The sequence below is a fragment of the Salmo salar genome, chromosome ssa04 (assembly GCF_905237065.1).
Source record: "Salmo salar chromosome ssa04, Ssal_v3.1, whole genome shotgun sequence".
Lineage (NCBI taxonomy): Eukaryota > Metazoa > Chordata > Actinopteri > Salmoniformes > Salmonidae > Salmo > Salmo salar.
This window is the reverse complement of record NC_059445.1, coordinates 47,993,760-48,015,452: the sequence shown is the minus strand read 5'-3', so window position 1 is coordinate 48,015,452 and position 21,693 is coordinate 47,993,760. Positions and strand designations below refer to the sequence as shown.

The following is a 21,693-nucleotide window of genomic DNA, read 5'->3' as shown; positions in this document are numbered from 1 at the left end:
GTTTATAACTAGGACAGGAGAATTTATAATTGACTTTTTCTGACATAACATAGGTACAGCAGATCCCCTTATTGTATGGGAGATCTTTAAATGTGCATTTACAGGCCATGCAATTCAGTACTAATCTATAAAACAAAAGCAGTTTAGATCAAAATAGTCCATATTAACAAAGGAAATTGAAGGACTAACAGTACAGTTAGATAGCAATAAAAACTGTACCATCGAGGCACAGAATAAGTTAGAGGAAAAACAAAAAGAAATGGAGGAACTTAATTCAAGAAAGATCCAGTGTAACATATTATAAAAATAAAGTGAACTGGATGGAATATGGGGAAAAATACACCAAATTATTTTTCAATTTTTCAATCTCAATTTTCAATTTTTCACCCAATTTTTTTTTTTAAACTTGTTACAAATGATGGAGTCACGCATGATTCACCGAATGATATTTTGAAAGAGGAAGTAAAGTACTTTAAGAATATGTTTTCGTTTCAGTCTCCTCCATCTCCACTAACCGGAGCTAATTCTATGGATTTTTTCCCTATTAATAATGTAAAATTAACATCTGCACAGAAAGACTCATGCGAAGGCCAAATTACAGAGGAACTTCTTGATGCAATTAAAGCCTTTAAGGCTGGGAAAACTCCAGGGATGGATGGCATACCAGTGGAAGTATACCAAACTTTTTTTGATATACTCAGAGGACCATTATTAGCATGCTTTAACCACTCCTATATAAATGGTAGATTATCAGACACGCAATAAGAAGGTCTGATTTCATTATTACTGAAACAGGATACAAGTGGTATATATAAAGATCCAGTCCATTTAAAAAATTGGAGGCATCTTACACTTTAGTGTTGTGATGCAAAAATTCTAGCTAAATGCTTGGCGCATAGAATTAAAAAGGTATTGTCAGATATTATTAATTCTAATCAGACAGGTTTTTTACATTGACGATACATTGGAGATAATATAAGACTGGAAACAATAGAATACTATGAAATATCTATGAAATATACTATGAAATATCTAGGACACCAGGCCTGGTTTTCATAGCTGATTTTGAAAAGGCTTTTGATAAAGTATGACTGAAGTTTATATATAAATGCCTGGAATATTTCAGTTTTGGAGAATCTCTTATCAAATGGGTTAAAGTTATGTCTAGTAACCCTAGATTTAAAATAGTAAATAATGGCTACATCTCAGAAAGTTTTAAGTTGTCAAGAGGAGTAAAACAAGGTTGTTCACAATCGGCATATCTATTTATTATTGCCATCGTTGTTATGTTAGCTGTTAAAATTAGATCCAACAATGATATCAAGGGATTAGAAACCCGTGGCTTAAAAACAAAGGTGTCATTGTATGCTGAGGATTCATGTTTTCTTTTAAAACCACAATTAGAACCCATCCACACCCTCATAGAGGATCTAGATACTTTTGCTAACCTTTCTGGATTAAAACCAAATTATGATAAGTGTATTTATTGTATGTATTGGATCACAAAAAAAATGAAAAATTACATTACCATGTAGTTTACCAATAAAATGATCTGACGGGGATGTGGACATACCCGGTATACAAATCCCGAAAGAAAGAAATGATCTCACTCCAATACATTTTTATAGGAAGTTAGTAAAAATAGATAAGATCTTGCTACCATGGAAAGGAAAATACTTGTCTATTTGTGGAAAAATCACCCTGATTAACTCTTTAGTCATATCACAGTTTACCTATTTTCTTATGGTTTTACCTACACCTAGTGACCAGCTTTTTAAATTATATGAACCAAAAATATTCACATTTATTTGGAATGGCAAGCCAGAATTAAAAGGGCTTATTTGTATAACGAATATGAATTCAGAGGGCAGAAATGTTTACATATTAAAGCATTAGACCTCTCACTAAAGGCATCAGTCATACAAAGTTATACTTAAATCCAAAATGGTTCTCTAGTAAATTAGTAAGAATGTCTAACACCATGTTCAAGAATGGCCTTTTCCCCTTTATTCAGATTACAACTGTTCACTTTCGGTTATTTGAAAACGAAATAATCTCAAAATATCGTTATTTTTTAAACAAGCCTTAGAAAGTTGGTTGCAATTTCAGTTTAATCCACCTGAAAAGACAGAACAAATAATACAACAAATATTGTGGTTTAACTCAAATATACTAATTAATTAAAAAAACATTTTTCTATAAAATGTTTAAAAAAGGTATAATTGTTGTAAATTATATCATAAATAGGACTGGTAGAGTTATGTCACACAGGCAGCTAACACAGACATGGAAATGTCTGCTCTACCCAAAATTACAACCAACTAATTGCAGCATTACCACAAAAATTAAACAGGCAAGTAGAAGAGGGAAAAAGTAAGGAACATGTTTGTCGGTCCTGCATTAAAGACCATAAATGGTTAAAGAAAATTGTGATGAATAAAAACATATACCAATTTCATTTAAGGGCCAAAAAATTTACAGCTGTGCCATATAAACTGCAAAATAGTTGGGAAGAGATTTTTGATGTACCTATTCCATGACACATGGTTTATGAAACAAAACAACGCCGGATTCAAAACTTCTAATTTTTCAATTTGAATTATTATACAAAATTCTTGCAACCAATAGAATGTTATATATATGGGGGATACAATCTTCCCAGCTCTGTAGATCTTGCTGTGAGGAGATCATTTATTTTGGTACTGTCCATATGTAGCTCGTTTTTGGTCACAGGTCCAGGAATGGCTGAAGAATTGCAACATTTACCTAGAACTAACGCTGATAGCAATACTGGGTGATTTGAAAAGTCATAATCAATCAATAATATAATAATTATTTTAGCAAAAATGTTTATCTTTAATTTACAATCTGTAGATGCTATAGAATAGAAAGGTTCAGTACTTTTGTGAAGCATCACAACACAGTTGAAAAATATATGGCAAATAGAAATCCTAAATGGATGGTGTTAAGAGATAGATGGGAGGTGTTGAATGGGTCTGTAAAATGCATATAGGTTCATAGATTTTGTTAAATAGCACAGTTACAAATAGATAACAAACTGGATGGACATCAGAATTAGAGGACTAAAAACAAACAAAATCTACAGTAAGGGAAAAAATATTTGATCCCCTGCTGATTTTGTACGTTTGCCCACTGACAAAGAAATGATCAGTCTATAATTTTAATGGTAGGTTTATTTGAACAGTGAGAGACAGAATAACAACCAAAAAATCCAGAAAAATGCATGTCAAAAATGTTATAAATTGATTTGCATTTTAATGAGGGAAATAAGTAGGACAGGAGCTGTCAATTCACTAACAAAACAAACCTAGTAGTAATTTCCAACATGAACAGTTTAGTTTTTTTTTTTCAGGTAACAACTTAACACATTTTGATAGTCTCTTCACTTTTATCTCTGTCTGACAACAATCCCTAATGGGAAACCTACAGATTAAGTATTTTTGGTGGCTGGGACAGACGCCGCAGCGTGAAAAGACAGGGGGCTTGTCTGCGAGGACTGCGGGTTCCCGCACAGGCGTGTCACCTGACTGTCTAAGGGAAGTATTGATGGGCGAGGGAGCGGCCGACCTGTGATCCCCTGGCTCTTCGCCCAGTGCCTCAGGCCCCATGTGACTTGCTGGGGTTCCGTCCAATTGTGAAAAACTGAGTTTAAATGTATTTGGCTAAGGTGTATGTAAACTTCCGACTTCAAATGTATGTGTATGTATGTATATATGTATGAATACACACACACACACACACACACACACACACACACACACACACACACACACACACACATACACACATACATACATACATACATACATATACACACACACACACACGCACGCACACACACACACACACACATATATATATATATATACATACACACATATATACATACGTACATACATACATACACACACATACATATGTGTACGTACGTACGTATATATATATATTACCCCAAAAATATATGGGGGATTGGAAATGATGCAGACAATTACATTGATGGAAGCAACAATCTATCCACAATATTGAAGCTTTTTTTTTTAAAAACACCGTACACCAGGCGACCTGTCAGCGTGGATTGCGTCCTGCCCGCCACAGGAGTCGCTAGTGTGCAATGGGACTAGGACATCCCTGCCGGCCAAACCCTCCCCTAACCCAGATGACGCTGAGCCAATTGTGCACCGCCCCATGGGTTGCCTGGTCGCGGCGGGCTGCGATAGAGCCTGGACTCTAACCCAGAATCTCTAGTGGCACAGCGATGCAGTGCCTTAGACCACTGCGCCACTCGGGAGGCCTGAAGCAGTGTTGCTTTACATGAAAGAAAGGAGATGAAAGACAAATGCAGGAATTGCCTATTGTGAATGAGGCAAGGAGGAGATGATGATTATTCTGGACACAGTATCGTACAGGAATACAGTCTATGCTTTGTATTCCTGTAGTTCTAAACATAGACCTAGACGATTCCACACCGGTCTCTTTCTCAGAAGAGCACAATTGTAACGTGGGATTGAGGTCAGTCTCTAGAGCCCTAGATACAGACAGCACTGCTGTGGATTACTGACGCTACCATAACAGTGATTAAAACTCCTATCCACGCTGCTAGGCCAGCTACTATTTTTAGCTAAAGGACTCATCATAGGACCACACTGTCCAGCAATCCAATAAACGGCAACCTGCTCTATATTTCATGGCTCCAACACACCAATAGCGTTTTATAGCCGAGCGTACTTAGCACATCTGAACAGAGTGCCGGCCGTAATTTTCTATACCAAGTGCGCACCGATTTTACATGTAGAATCACGTGAAAATATTGGCATTCAGACGTCTCAGCAGGTGGTCCCTAAAACACAGCACGCTGAATGATCGGCAGACGAACAGTACAGTACAGTGTGAACTCCTAAAGCACAGTGGCAATAGTCATGTAAATACAATAGAACTGGATGGATGCCTACAGGAAAGATTTAACACCGTGTCAAACAGAATTTCCCCCACTGCTGGAATAAAATCGCTGCTTGTGTTGGAGGCTTTGGTGTGTGACTGCTTGGCCACTGCATGCTTTGATGTATAATTCATGACATGGGGATATCGTTCATGAAATAAGTGATATCCAACTTCAATAATTGTTCTGTAACATGGTGCCAATAAGAAAAACAAAATAGAACAAATGTTTATTCAGCTACCCTAGTTTAGACCTGTGGGTGAACAACAACATAATTATGGTGTAAATGTTTGTTAAATGTCAGCCATACCGTTTATGTAAAAGCTAATTAATATGGTGATGGACTCCCTGCTTAGACATCACAAACGACTTCTCATCACCACGAGTCCAAGACACTGAGACAGGCAAGAACATTTTAAACTTCTCATCAAACAACACTATTGTAAAATACAGAGCCATCTCCTAAGCTGAGCATTCCTGGTGGTGCCAGGGCTGGAGATGGACCCAGTACTGATGGACTGAGAAGGGTGGTACTGAGACAGTGAAAATGAGGAATAAATACTCACTGTCCAGGGCGTCAGCAGAGATGGGGTCAGTCATCAGCATGTGGGATGATAGCAGCTTATAGACCTCCCCATGCTCACGCTCATGGAGGAAGTTCAAGATATTTTGGTCCACCATATCTGACTGATACAAAAGGATAAAAGGTCAGTTGCTATGGTCCATGATTGTCCATGAACATGTCATATATCATAGTCATATTATAAGTTATGGCATCATTCTGTAGTGTCAGTGTCAGTGTCAGTGTCCAAATTGTAATAAAGCATACATTGATTTGAATGAGTGTATTGAGAGCATAAGTACAGTACCAGTCAAAAGTTTGGACACACCTACTCATTACAGGGTTTTTCTTTATTTTTACTATTTTCTACATTGTAGAATAATAGTGAAGACATCAAACTATGAAATAGCACATATGGAATTACGTAGTAACCAAAAAAGTGTTAAACAAATCAAAGTATATTTTAGATTTTAGATTCTTCAAAGTAGCCACCCTTTGCCTTGATGACAGCTTTGCACACTCTTGACATTATCAAAACCAGCTTCACCGAGAATGCTTTTCCAAAAGTCTTGAAAGAGTTCCCACATATGCTGAGCACTTGTCAGCTGCTTCTCCTTCACTCTGCAGTCCAACTCATCCCAAACCATCTCCATTGGGTTGAGGTCAGGTGATTGTGGAGGCCAGCACTCCATCACTCTCCTTCTTGGTCAAATAGCCCTTACACAGCCTGGAGGTGTGTTGGGTCATTGTCCAGTTGAAAAACAAATGATAGTGAGACTAATTCGCAAACCAGATGGGATGGCGTATCGCTGCAGAATGCTGTGGTAGCCATGCTGGTTAAGTGTGCCTTGAATTCTAAATAAATCACTGACAGTGTCACCAGCAAAGCACCCCCACACCATCACACTTCCTCCTCCATGCTTCATGGTGGGAACAACACATGCGGAGATCATCCGTTCACCTACTCTGCGTCTCACAAAAACACGGCGGTTGGAACCAAAAATCTCAAATTTGGACTCATCAGACCAAAGGACAGATTTACTCCGGTCTAATGTCCATTGCTCGTGTTTCTTGGCCCAAGCAGTTCAACCATGAAGGCCTGATTCACGCAGTCTCCTCTGAACAGTTGATGTTGAGATGTGTCTGTTACTTGAACTGTGAAGCATTTATTTGGGCTGCAATCTGAGGTGCAGTTAACTCTAATGAACGTATCCTCTGCAGCAGAGGTAACTCTGGGTCTTCCTTTCCTGTGACGGTCCTCATGAGAGCCAGTTTCATCATAGCACTTGATGGTTTTTGCGACTGCATTTGAAGTAACTTTCAAAGTTCATGAAATGTTTCGGATTGACTGACCATCATGTTTTAAAGTAATGATGGACTGTTGTTTCGCTTTGCTTATTTGAGCTGTCCTTGCCATAATATGGACTTGGTCTTTTATCAAATAGAGCTATCGCACCCCCACCTTGTTACAATACAACTGATTGGCTCAAACGCATTAAGGAAAGAAATTCCACAAATTAACAAGGTACACATTTTAATTGAAATGCATTCCAGGTGACTACCTCATGAAGCTGGTTGAGAGAATGCCAAGAGTGTGCAAAGCTGTCATCAAGGCAAACATGATTCCATACTACATGATTCCATTTGTGTTATTTCATAGTTTTGATGTCTTCACTATTATTCTACAATGTAGAAAATCGTAAAATTTAAGAAAAACCCTGGAATGAGTAGGTGTGTCCAAACTTTTGACTGGTACTGTATATACATGAATACTAAGAATCAAACATGCAATTACGAGCTAGATCAGAGTGGCTCTCACTTACCGGTAAATGGCCAATGAGTGAAGACACACTGTCGGACACATATATAATGTTTCCATCTGTAGTTAGTGCTATGAGGAAACCGTCTAAAGCCTATGGAAGGAAACAAAGTCATTATTATTATGCCGGCTACTATAATTATTGTGTGTTATATTTCTTTCAGAGGTGCATCATGGGTAATGTTGGTGCTGGCCTACAGAGGTTCATCAGGATGTCAAAATACAATATTCCTTCATTTACAAAGCTTATTTCATTTCAACACAGTCTATCACCAGTACTAGTGGAGGATATCCTTTGACTTTATTTCATATCAGAGGACATAAACGTGGAGCTGAGCTGATTTTTACCTCCAGCATCAACTGGGTGAACTCCTCATTACTGAGGAACGAAGGCTTCCAGTCCTGCCGGATCTCACATGACTCTGTCTGTGCTGTGATTTCTGAAACAGAGGAGGCAGAGAAAGGCCAGGAAGAGGGGTTAGATAGATCTGTTAGCACTACACACCCACATCCAGGGACCATCGCTGCCAAATAGGTTAGTAGTGGAAGGATCCTGATGAATACCGGAGACACACAACAGAAGAGGAAAAGAGGTTAAGAAATATCCCAGATAAGGAATGTTTATCTCAGAAACACTGACATCTGTGACCTTGATTCTGACTGAAGACTGAGTTGAGGTTCTGTCGGTCTGGGCCAAGCTTGGTAGGAAAGTGGAGTAGTCCTCTCTTTTCTCTCTGTCCTGTCCAACAAGTACTTGACAGTTAATGTCCTCCACCCTCATAGTTCCTTCTCTTCCCACCCTTTCTGTGAGCAGTGATGTTCTGCATGTAGGGCAGGACGCATGTGCCACACGCACGACAGGTCAGCAGGAGGTCAACATCAATGTGATGACTGACGCAGCCAACTACGTTACACATTCCTACCTTTCTGTTTCTGCAGGAAGTCGATAGTTCTCTGCAGTATGGTGGACTTGTCCATCTTGCGCGGATGGCCTTGGCCCTGCAACATGGTGCACAGCTCCTTGATGAGCACATTGAATTGGTCTCTTCTTTTCTTTTCTGATTTGTTCCGAGATGCCCTTGAACAGAACAGATGATAAATGTACAGGATTACATTTCTGACCATATACACTTCGGGAACTTTGACCATCTATATGCTTTATAAAGAAGTGCATTTGAAGTGGAAATTGCGAGCTCAACGATTCCAACTACAGCTTCGTATTTATGAAACACACACTCCTGCTAATGAGTGATAGCTGCTTATCAATAACCACCATCGCAATTCACTCATTCCTCTGCCACCATAAAACAGCTTGCAGGATGGAAATCCCTTCTGATCGCACAAGCAAACGTTTATGAAGATTCATCTGATATGTACTTGTGATGGAAAAAACTATGATATCAATAGCGTCTCAAACACTAAATCTACCATTAACACAAACGTTCAGACATTTTCTCTTTAAGTTTTTGCTGCCATTCTCCCCAGACTCAAATACATCTGCACCCCCTGACTAATGATTTGAAAGTCTAGTTTCAGCCAGACTTGTGTGCATCATTACTGGAAAGCAAAAATGTCGTGACCCTGTTGGATAGATGGAGGGGGCCCTCTCCTCAACACATTCCTATGACATTTTTCTAAGCTGTCTAGGCACAGAAACCAACAGAAACATTTGTCTTTGTGCTGAAAAGGGATTTTGAGAGATGAAAATGTGAAGAGTCTTGACATCTGCAAAGCAGACATCTTCACAGATGTAATGCCAAAGTAGGGCCACGTCAAAGAGGACCTTTTATTAACAGGTACAAGTTGTGAACTTCCACTTGCCTCTGTCTGCCTCATCTTGCGTCCTCACACTCATATGTCTCTTGCTCAGAGACACACACGTGAACACACACATGTGGAATACCTTTTTGCCCTGTCTTTATCATCTTCATCCATCAAATCGTCCACACAGCTGCTGGTGCTAGATGGAAAAGGGAGAGACAAGTTGGAATGCTGTTTCTCTGAATATTCACCAATAAGATTATTATGCCCCTTCTCCGCTACAACATTATGAATAGAGATAGATAGACACCATTGGAGTGGAAACCATTCTTAATAATGACTTAATCTACATCTTATACATAAACAGGGTCTCTCATACTATGGTCCAAAGAAATTGACATGTGCCAAAATGTTTTCTAGGGTGTTTGTGTTCACATAGTACAGTAGTCAACCAAGTATAGCCCTGTATATGAAGAGTTTCATTCCAAAACGCTATATATCCATTTTCAGAAATGTTGGTAAATTAGCTTTTATTGTTTAAAGAAATTATGAAAGAGACTGGTGTGTTTTTCACTATCTAATCATGGCATGGGGTTGTTCAATGACAGACATGTATTTGTTTATGTAACGATGTACACTGAAAGTCAGGAAGCAAGTTCAGGGAGTGAATACATGTAATAAATAAAGGAACAAAACAAGAACCACGAACAGCCCTTCGACATAGAACAGGAACAATGACGACTGGGGAAGAAACCAAAGGAAGAGACATATAAAGGGCAGGTAATCAAGGAGGTGATGGAGTCCAGGTGAGTGTCATTATGCGCCTAACGCTGGTGACAGGTGTGCGCCCTAACAAGCAGCCTGGTGACCTAGAGGCCGGAGAGGAAGCACAAGTGACAGTTTAAAATCTATCACTTGATGGTTTCATTTCAGAGAGACAAATAATCATGTTTTTTTTGAAAATGCTATATAATTGGCCTCAATCTCAGATAAATAATTAGTACTGCTTGGTTTTACACAGACAAATGTAACAAATAACTACATTTTTAATAAAGAACTGTACAAATGATACATTTGTGACATCAATATTTAAAAACACTAAATATTCTTTCTCAATACAGTAATATGAGATCTATATGTAAAACATTTACATTTGACATTTTAGTCATTTAGCAGATGCTCTTATCCAGAGCGACGTGCATTTATCTCAAATCAAGTACATTTTTATTTGTCACACGCTTCATAAACAACAGGTATGGACTTACAGTGAAATGCTTACTTATGGAACCTTCCCAACAATGCAGAGAACAAAAATAGAGAAATAATAAAAGTAATAATAGATACACAATGAGTAATGATAACTTGGCTATATACATGGGGTACCAGTACAGAGACGATGTGCAGAGGTACGAAGTAATTGAGGTAGATATGTACATATAACTAGGAATAAAGTAACAGATAGTAAACAGTAACAGCAGCGTATGTGATGAGTCAAAAAAGTGAATGCAAAAAGGATCAATGCAGGTAGTTAAATAGTTAACCAAATAGCTACTCAGACTAACTATTTAGTAGTCTTATGGGGGTAGAAGCTGTACAGGGTTATTGTTATTTTCAGACTTGGTGCATCGGTACTGCATGCCGTGCGGTAGCATAAAGAACAGTCTATGTCTTGGTTGGCTGGAGTCTTTGACAATTTTTATGTACTGCGCCATCCACACTACCCTCTGTAGCACCTTGCAGTCAGATGCCAAGCAGTTGCCATACCAAGCGGTGATGCAGCCAGTCAAGATGCAGCTGTATAACTTTTTGAGGATCTGAGGGTCCCATGCCAAATCTTTTCAGCCTCATGACTGTGTTGGTGTATTTGGACCATGATAGATCCTTAGCGATGTGGACAGAGAGGAACTTGAAGTGATCGACCCGCTCCACTACAGCCACGTCGATGTGAATGGGGGAGTGCTCGGGCCCTCCGTTTCCTGTAGTCCACAATCAGCTCCCTTGTCTTGCTGATGTTGAGGTAGAGGTTGTTGTCTTGGCACTACACTGCCAGGTCTCTGACCTCTGCCCTATAGACTGTCTTATCGTCGTCAGTGATCAGGCCTACCACCGTTGTGTCGTCTACAAACTTAATGACGGTGTTGGGAGTTGTGCGCAGCCATGCAGTCGTGGGTTAACCAGGATTACAGCAGGGAATTAAGTACACACCCCTGAGGGGCCCCCGTGTTGAGGGTCAGTGTGGCGGATGTGTTGTTGCCTACCCTCACCACCTGGGGGTGGCCCGTCAGGAAGTCCAGGATCCAGTTGCAGAGGGAGGTGTTCAGTCCCAGGGACCTTAGCTTAGTGTTGAGCTTCGAGGTCACTATGGTGTTGAACACTGAGTTGTAGTCAATAAACAGCATTCTCACGTAGATGTTCCTTTTGTTCAGGTCGGAAAGGGCAGTGTGAAGTGCAATAGAGATTGCGTCATCTGTGGATCTGTTGGGACAGTATGTAAATTGGAGTGGATCCAGGGTGTCTGGGATAATGATTTTGATGAGCCATGACCAGCCTTTCAAAGCATTTCATGGCTACAAATCAAATTATAGTTTATTTGTCACATACGCCTAATACAACAGGTGTAGACCTTACAGTGAAATGCTTACTTACAAGCCCTGGCGGGACACAATGCAAATAGTCCGGGTAGCCATTTGATTACCTGTTCAGGAGTCTTATGGCTTGGGGGTAAAAGCTGTTGAGAAGCCTTTTGGTTCTAGACTTGGTGCTCTGGTACTGCTTGCCATGCGGTAGCAGAGAGAACAGTCTATGACTGGGGTGGCTGGGGTCTTTGTCAATTTTTAGGGCCTTCCGCCTGGTGTAGCAGTCCTGGATGGCAGGTAGCTTAGACCCAGTGATGTACTGGGCCGTACGCACTAGCCTCTGTAGGGCCTTGCGGTCGGTGGCCGAGCAGTTGCCATACCAGGCAGTGATGCAACCAGTCAGGATGCTCTTGATGTTGCAGCTGTAGAACCTTTTGAGGATCTGAGGACCCATGCCAAATCTTTTCAGTCTCCTGAGGGGGAATAGGTTTTGTCGTGCCCTCTTCACGACTATCTTGGTGTGTTTGGACCATTCTAGTTTGTTGGTGATGTGGACACCAAGGAACTTGAAGCTCTCAACCTGCTCCACTACAGCCCCGTGGATGTGAATGGGGGCGTGCTCGGTCCTCCTTTTCCTGTAGTCCACAATCATCTCCTTTGTCTTGACTACGTTGGGGGATAGGTTGTTATTATAGATGTGAGTGTTATTCTTGGGCACAGGGACTATGGTGGTCTGCTTGAAACATGTAGGTATTACAGACTGGGTCAGGGAGAGGTTGAAAATGTCAGTGAAGACACTTGCCATCTGTTCGGCGCATATTCTGAGATAGCTAAGTGAGACAACATATCACAGTCAAATATACAAGATACAAACATTGCATTTCAGCACTCTGATCTGGTTATGACCTTTTGCCTGTCCATGACGATTCTCTTGCCTATTCCCTTTGGATTTATTAAACATCTTAAACTCCAACCATCTGCCTCCTGTGTCTGCATTTGGGTCTCGCTTAGTGTCATGATATTTTCGTACACATCTAAAATGTATTAATACAAATCTGAGAACAGTAATATGTCACACACACACACACACACACACACACACACACACACACACACACACACACACACACACACACACACACACACACACACACACACACACACACAAATGTACCCATAAGAAATAACCACTGATGAAAAAACACAAATGTAAAAAATTGGTGGATATAGCATCTTGGAAATAAACTCTTCATATATTGTTAGTAACCAAGTAGTATTTCTCTATACAAACTAATGTATTTGACAGTGACAGGAAACACAAGAGAGAATAAAAGTAGCCTAGATACTTACTCCCATTCCCTCCTGCTGGACGGACACAGGGACCCAAAGTCGGAAAGGTTGTCCATTCTCACTCCCTCTCCCAGCCAGGCCCTATCCGAAGTCTGATGTATCCCATCCGCGCTAGCTGCGCTGAAGCTGCAAGGAAAAAGCTAGTGATCACCTGCTGCTGCTGCCCACCTCCTCCTGGAGTCCACCACAGAAACACCAAAACCTGTGGAGGACAATAAGAATGTGGGCTTGAGTAAAGGGGGAAAATCTAGGCCTATTACTCATACATCGATAATCCGTTAATTACTGTAACTTGATTCATCTGCAGTTTCATTCAAGTGTCATAACCCTTATTCACACTTAAGCACATCCCAAAAGGTACTTGAAAGTGATCCTATTTCCAATTCTATTCTGACCAAGTGTACGTTTTAAAGTTATTCTTGTGAAAAACAATGCATACAAAAGTATCATGTTTATTGTAAAATACAATAGGCTATTATTTATCAACCCAGAGCATATCTCAGAGAATATAATCTCAGTGAGTGAACACATTACCAGAAGAAACATCATTATTCATTGTGATTTATGAGCCATGATTTTCCACAGTGAACAGCATGCATTAAAGGGAAGAGTGTTAAACATCAATTACCACCTGGATACAACAATTCAACATGGAGGAGCTCTACTGACCCCCAAAAAATCAAAGAGGCAGAGACACCTCTTTTGCTAATCCACCATTACTGCTATTAAAATAATAGAGGTATGTGGGCTGGAAATGTATTTATTTATCAAAAGTTTGGACACACCTACTCATTCAAGGGTTTTTATTTAACTATTTTCTGCATTCTATAATAATAGTGAAGACATCAAAACTATGAAATAACACATGTGGAATCCTATACTAACCAAAACAGTGTTAAACAAATCAAAATATATTTTAGATTCTTCAAAGTAGCCACCCTTTGCCTTGATGTCAGCTTTGCACACTCTTGGCATTCTCTCAACCAGCTTCACCTGGAATGCTTTTCCAACAGTCTTGAAGGAGTTCCCACATATGCTGAGCACTTGGCTGCTTCTCCTTCACTCTGCAGTCCAACTCATCCCAAACCATCTCCATTGGGTTGAGGTCGGGTGATTGTGGCGGCCAGGTCATCTGATGCAGCACCCCATTACTCTCCTTCTTGGTCAAATAGCCCTTACACAGCCTGGAGGTGTGTTGGGTCATTGTCCAGTTGAAAAACAAATGATAGTGAGACTAAGCGCAAACCAGATGGGATGGCATATCGCTGCAGAATGCTGTGGTATCCATGCTGGTTAAGTGTGCCTTGAATTCTAAATAAATCAGATTATTTTCAATCTTTTACCCAGATGTAATAACAAAAACAACAGTACAAGATGTTGTACACTGTGTTCATATCTTACAACTTAGACCTCAAACACTTGATGTATACCCTTTACAAAGACAGAAAGTGGTTACAGATGGAGCGCGAACAACAAAATCACAAGAATATATTTTAAAATCAGATAATGATAGGATGGGTGTCCCTTTGAGAACTAGGAATTTGGTCTGTGGACTACGCTACTTCTCCTTCAATTGGACAAAAAAACTGACCAAGTCTAGTAGAGTAGACTGGACCCACTGGGCACAAACGTCAATTAAGCATCTATTCCAAATTTGTTCAACGAAATTAAATTGAAATGACATGGAAACAACGTTGAATCAACCAGTGTGTGCCCAGTGGGGAGCTTCTTCCATCGAAGAGGACTACCTTACTTTCATATACAAGGAAATAAAACATTGAACAACACATGCATTTTAGTGGTCTACTGTACATGGTGCATGGTGAATTTCTACTGGAAACTCTTCTTTGAGTGAGAATATTACACCACACCCAGAATGCATTGAGTTCAGTGAGACAAGGTTTACAGCTGTCAAGTGCCCGAGGGGCACGGATCTTAAATTGTCTGCCTGAACTCGATGGCAGAGGAGAGGAATACACATCCAAGTTTATGTTCATGACCATCGCCTGCACTAACATATACCACCTCAGGCAGGCACACCACAAGATTACTTTTCTCACTAACTCTGGCAAGAAACGATTGACGTGTCAGACTACATCTTCCTAGAACCCGTCTGTACACATGGTGAACAACCTCACAATGACAAAAACCTGTTCTATTGCAAAAGGCAGAAAACCTCTTATCTTTGCCTGTGGGAGATTTTGACTGTGTATTTCAGTTTGTTTCTTTAATGAAAAGCCATGCAATAGCATATTCACACTGCCAATGGTTCACGTTCACACACACACACACACACACACACACACACACAGACACACACACAGCACACACACACACACACACACACACACACACACACACACACACACACACACACACACACACACACACACACACACACACACATTCAATGGAATTCAGAGAGTTTTATTGAAGCAGCCATCTTTAATCTTAGAATCTTTCAACTATGAAACCTGTCAATATATATCACTGCTGAGATTGGTTTGGAAGGAGCTGCTGGTTACAGCTCTCAACTCTTTCATAACCAAAGTGACTTATTTAAGTGTTCATCAAGGATGTAATTCCATGAGATTATCACCTTTGCATCATGTCAAGGAACAATTGGTTGTTTACTTGAGGTGAGAGGTAACCAATGACGGCATAAGGATATTCAATCTAAGCTGAAGTGTCAGTGAAACATACGGTGAAAAAAGGGAAAGAGAATGTGAGACTAAACACATATGACATGACATGTTTCAGGCTGATGATATCATTTATGGGGGGTGATTTGATTGTACTTGACAATGATGTAATTGATGTGACATTTGCGATATATAATGTCAGTGTTGTACGTAATGTCACGACAGCAGGTAGCCAAGCGGTTAGAGCGCTGGGCCAGTAACAGAAAGGTCGCTGGTTTGAATACCCGAGCCGACAAGGTTAAAAATCTGTCGATGTACCATTGAGCAATGCACTTAACCCTAATTTGCTTCAGGGGCAATGTACTACTATGGCTAACCCTGTAAAATAACACATTTCACTGCACCTATCTGCTGGATGTGACATTAAAACATACTTTTTTAATTAAAAAATATGATATACTAAATGGTCTAATTTGTATAGCCAGGTTAGCTGATTAGCATCAAAACCGACGCGTGCGCAACTTTAGGGCAAAACAGATGGGGCCGGCTTAGATTGTTGACAACATGTAAACTACAGTGCAATCGTAAAGTATTCAGACCCCTTCTCTTTTTCTCCTGAGTGGCGCAGCGATCCAAGGCACTGCATTTCAGTGCTAGAGGATTCTCTGTAGCACTCCCCCAATCAGGCCTTTATGGTAGAGTGGCCAGACGGAAGCCACTCCTCGAGTAAAAGGCACATGACAGCCTGCTTGGAGTTTGCCAAGAGAAACCTAAATGACTCTCAGACCATGAGAAACAAGATTCTCTGGTCTGATGAAACCAAGATTGAATTATTTGGCCTGAATGCCAAGCGTCACATCTGGAAGAAACCTGGCACCATCCCTACAGTGAAACATGGTGGTGGCAGCATCATGCTAAGGGAATGTTTTTCAGTGGCAGGGACTGGGAGACTAGTCAGAATCAAGGGAAAGATGAACGGAGCAAAGTACAGAGAGATCCTTGATGAAAACCTGCTCCAGAGATCTCAGGACCTCAGACTGGGGCGAAGGTTCACCTTCCAACTGGACAACGACCCTAAGCACACAGCCAAGAAAGCACAGGTGTGGCTTTGGGACAAGTCTCTTAATGTCCTTGAGTGGCCCAGTCAGAGCCCTGGCTTGAACATCTCTGGAGAGACCTGAAAATAGCTGTGCAGCGACGCTCCCCATCCAACCTGACAGAGCTTGAGAGGATCTGCAGAGAAGAATGGGAGAAACTCCCATTCTTTTATAATAATTTTATTTAACCTTTATTTTGACAGGTAGTCATGCTGAGACCAAGGTGTCTTTCACAGATGAGCCCTGTGTCCACATCAATACACACTACACACATCAACATACACATCAATATTCACATCAATACATGAAAAGCAAAACACAATCACAGAAAACAAACACATTCGTCAGTAAAATAGGTCCTCAATCAGCCTGTTGAATTGCCCTAGAGGCACCAATTCATCACATTTTAGAGAGCCTTGGAGATTATTCCACAATTAAGGGGCAAAAACACAAAAAGCAGATTTACCTGACTCAGTGGATATTGAAGAGATCTAAAGTCCCAAAAGCCCTATGTTTTAATCAAGGTAAACATGGTTTTAAAATTATGTCTCTCAAAAAAAGACAACTCATTCACTTGCAAGGACACACTGTACTTGTAAATCTATACCAGTGAGCTGAATTGTCATTGTGCCTTTTAAGAAAATGATTAACTACGTTGTGAAATACACACAGGACACAACACTTCTCTATGAAAATAGACATAGAAAGCATAGAAATTAACATTGTATTATAGTTAGCCTAGTTTATTTGTATGTTGACATCTTGGCTTTAGAAGCAGTAGCCAACAGATATATCCATCCAAAATGGAAGCAACTGCCAACCTATAGCCTACTGTACGTTTTAATAATACAAGACTAGAGTGACAGAAAATGCAAAGGACATTAATCTTACATACCTTGAAAATTGGACTTTTGATCCATATTTTACTTTTGAAGGTACTCACTGAGCCAACTACCCTAAGCTTGACTCACCACAAACACATCACAAACAGATCATAGTACATACAGACGCTGCCTAAGTATTGTGCAAACTACAATTTAAGTAACATACCTATTCGGAACATAGACTAACAAGATTTCAGGAGTAATCATTTTCAGGTCTATGCTCGGTCTGTTTTCCTCTACCACTCAACATCCTCCGTTGACAGTCCCTTGTAAACAGGACTGAGCCGCTGTGACCAGGGAAAGTAGGTCAGTCGGTAGCTCAATACTTAGCTAACGACATCATTAGCAACCGGCTGTGCAACACACAACTAAGAGTATATAGTGAGAAAATAGTTTGGATAATAGGCTATTGACACTTGAATGCCATTTCGGGACACATTATTCTGAATTTGACCATCTGTAATTAATTTCAGTGCTGAGTTTCTTCCATGTGAATTGAAACATTGTAACCAACAGGGGGTAGAGCAGGACGTGTAGAAACTCGGATAGGCTCGAGGTTTGCTGTCAATGAGTTTGCTCCCAATTACTACATTGTAATAATGTTGCCAATGTCATATATGATCGAGGCCTTATTGTCACCTGTATCATGTAGCCTATAACCTCTTGTGCATGGTTGGCAATGGCATGGCATGATGACAAATATTGAAATTAGAATTAAATGAATTTTATACTGAAAACTTCTGAGATCACAATGAATAACATTTGATCAGTCTTTTCTAATGCCCTGGCCTGGAGCCTAACAAATAATACTGAACAGTGTAATTATGAAAAATATTCAGTACAATAGGCCAACATACAAGCAGAAATCATTTCCAAAAAAAGTCAGCCTATTCTAAGAAAATATCTGGTACTGTGGTTGCTCGATGCTACCAATAAGATCTCATTCACTAGAACTCTAAGTCACATGTTCTATAAAGGCTACGCTTTACAAATAATGTTAGTACAATTTACAGAATATTTCTGTCTGTTCAGAGAAGTCTATTTAGAGTCTAATAATTTAATTAAACATAATTAAACCCAACTGAACAAAAGAGTTTATGCTACTCATCATCTCATTGTAAGAAGTACTGCATCTTCCCAACTTGTGAAATCAAATTAGGACCTACCAGAGTAGCAGAACAATCAGGGAACAGTTAAGCAAAAGGGAATATTGGTCAGGTCCTGCAGACAGAGTAATAAAATATACACAACCCAGATATGGGAAATAATAAAATAGCCCAAGATCTGATAAGCTGTAACAACAACACACAAACCCACATTTACAGTGCACACATGGCGACACATGGATTCAGATTCTACATACTCTTCTGTATTATTACAAAAATAATATTCAGTAAGTTCCATGAATACCTTTTGCATGATATAAAAATAAGAATTTGTTCTTAACTGACTTGCCTAGTTAAATAAAGGTAAATAAAAAATAAATAAAAAATGTCCCTACACCAACAGCCTTGCCGGATCACCTCCACTACACTGGTAATATTGATATATCAATAAATGTGTTTTGAACTGGCTCTCATCTACTTACAAAATAATGTTACTGAATGCTTTCTGAATACCAAACTCAGGCTACTGTACACATACACAATAAAAACACGTGTTGCTTCGTTTTTTTGTGTATCGCACACATAAATGCAGACACCTGTTACTCTGATAAATCTTCAATAATTATAATAATGAGGGACAGATGGACTACTCATGTCAATCACAAATGTGTCACACACAGTTTAAGCACTGTAATACTTATGCTCTTGATTTAACAATACAATTAAAATTCATTAAAACACATCTGTCCTGGGTTAAGTCTGTTCACATAGACCCGTTCCACAGTTTTTCTTTGTAGTGTCAAAATAATTTTAATCACTGTATTTGATATATATTTTTTGAAATTGACAACTTACAAATTTGCGTTTCTTTCCGCAGCCCAGGTGACATTTAGTCCACTATATACAGCTTTAGACAACCTCCTCATGAAAAGGAAAACATGTGAATGAGGAGGCTTCCCAAGCCATAAGAGCCATAACTACTTATCTGGCTGCAATAAAACCTTATTACTTTGTTTACCTGAGAAATGTAACATCATGACACGTTTCAACTTTAAACTTGTCAGTTCCTTAACTAATTACAGCCATAAGCTTCCTGTACCAGAATGATGCTAAAGTCTCAGAGGTGGAAATGTGTTCTTTCCACACAGGCTTTAGCTCCAAGACCTGTCTTCGAACTCAAACTGGATACAAAACGGGACTGTTTCCTTTTGAGACCTTTGGAAATACCTCAGAGTATAAGCTGGATAATAAAAGGCTTAGTTTTTAATGGCAGCAATAGTCAAACTGATACAGAAATAAACACAGATTCAAAGGAAGTAGTATGCACACTCAGAAACAAACCTTAGGTGCCACTATTTCACTCACCGATGTTAAAGTATGCTCTCTATTCTGTAATCTCTCGTGGACAGATTCTCATGGACAGATGAAACGGTGAGAATCTGTCAAGGATCACGTAGAATTATGTGATATGAGCAGCAGTAGTTCCTAGTTTTGGGTTTTCGTCGTTGATTATTTGGACGAATCAGGATTGGACGAATGTGGTACTTAAATTGGTGCGGTGATTTTCAAGCCTGTGTGCGGATGATAAACAGTTTCTACTAGATTCCACAGCCACAAAGTTAAAATTGGCTGTATCATAAAAGAAAAATTTGCTTATTGGCCATGATAAACACGTGTGAAATTAGCAGAAGGGAGGAGTTTGGCCGAGAGTTTCATTTGTGAGTGAGGAGACTTCGCTTCATTCCTTTGTACACAGGTAATCACAATTGTTAATGGAATTAACCCCAGAAGTAAAAGGGTAAATGACAAACTTTAGCAAGATAATTGTACTTCTGGGTAACTGAGATGATCTATTCTGTAACCATTGCCATGTCCTGTGTATCAAGGCATCATGGGAACCTGTCCACACCCCCCATGCAGTAGACACTATAATCTCTCCTATTTCCTTCTATTTCACTGTATTTTATTAACCTTAGCCAATTGCAGTAGTAATACTGTAAAAAAACAATAATAGTGCTTCATCTCATAATGACAAAATGCAAGTTGATGCAGAGATTCTGGCAGGTTTTAGATACCTGATTTCCCTTCAACAGTCTTTCAGTCAGAGACACACCAACCCCCAAGCTATTTGTCTACACTACCTTTCAAAAGTTTGGGGTCACTTAGAAATGTCCTTGTTTTTGAAAGAAAAGCAAAACTGTTTTTCCATTAAAATAACATAAAATTGATTAGAAATACAGTGTAGACATTGTTAATGTTGTAAATGACTATTGGTAGCTGGAAATGGCAGATTTTTTATGGAATATATACATAGGCATACAGAGGCCCATTTTCAGCAACCATCACTCCTGTGTTCTAATGGCACGTTGTGTTAGCTAATCCAAGTTTATCATTTTAAAAGGCTCTTCTCATGAACCATAAATCAGATCGACTCCAGATTAGTTGATACATTCAAAGTCGGCCACGCTACACCACTAGATGGCACCATAGCACACTAGGGCTATAAGTACTGAACCGATAAAAAAGGGCGCATGAAATTTGGTATGTAAACTTTATGTACAGTATCAGTAAAAAGTTTGGACACACCTACTCATTCCAGGGTTTTTCTTTATTTGTACTATTTTCTACATTGTAGAATAATACTGAAGACATCAAAACTATGAAAAAACACATATGGAATCATGTAGTAACCAAAAGAAGTGTTAAACAAATCAAAATAGATTTTAGATTTTAGATTCTTCAAAAACCACCCTTTGCCTTGATGACAGCTTTGCACACTCTTGGCATTCTCTCATCCAGTTTCAAGAGGAATGCTTTTCCAACAGTCTTGAAGGAGTTCCCACATATGCTGAGCACTTGTTGGCTGATTTCCTTCCCTCTGCGGTCCAACTCATCCCAAACCATCTCAATTGGGTTGAGGTCAGGTGATTGTGGAGGCC

General features: G+C 39.6%; 1 protein-coding gene across 7 annotated transcripts in view; it reads right to left on the bottom strand.

The window, feature by feature from the left end:
- The window catches only part of LOC106603298 (neuronal PAS domain-containing protein 2), a 70,334-nt gene that overhangs the window by 22,657 nt on the left and 25,984 nt on the right, over positions 1-21,693 (bottom strand). For 6 of the 7 annotated variants that reach the window (XM_014196792.2, XM_014196799.2, XM_014196796.2 and 3 more), the window contains exons 2-7: positions 13,026-13,227; positions 9,242-9,298; positions 8,262-8,416; positions 7,687-7,778; positions 7,343-7,432; positions 5,524-5,644 (exon numbers count right to left, since the gene is read on the bottom strand). In XM_014196792.2, the coding sequence (XP_014052267.2) occupies positions 5,524-5,644; positions 7,343-7,432; positions 7,687-7,778; positions 8,262-8,416; positions 9,242-9,298; positions 13,026-13,081 (571 nt within the window). In that variant the 5' untranslated portion in view covers positions 13,082-13,227. Of the gene's footprint in view, positions 1-5,523; positions 5,645-7,342; positions 7,433-7,686; positions 7,779-8,261; positions 8,417-9,241; positions 9,299-13,025; positions 13,228-19,609; positions 20,809-21,693 lie in introns of those variants that run through there. The other variant, XM_014196795.2, reaches the window with a different exon arrangement.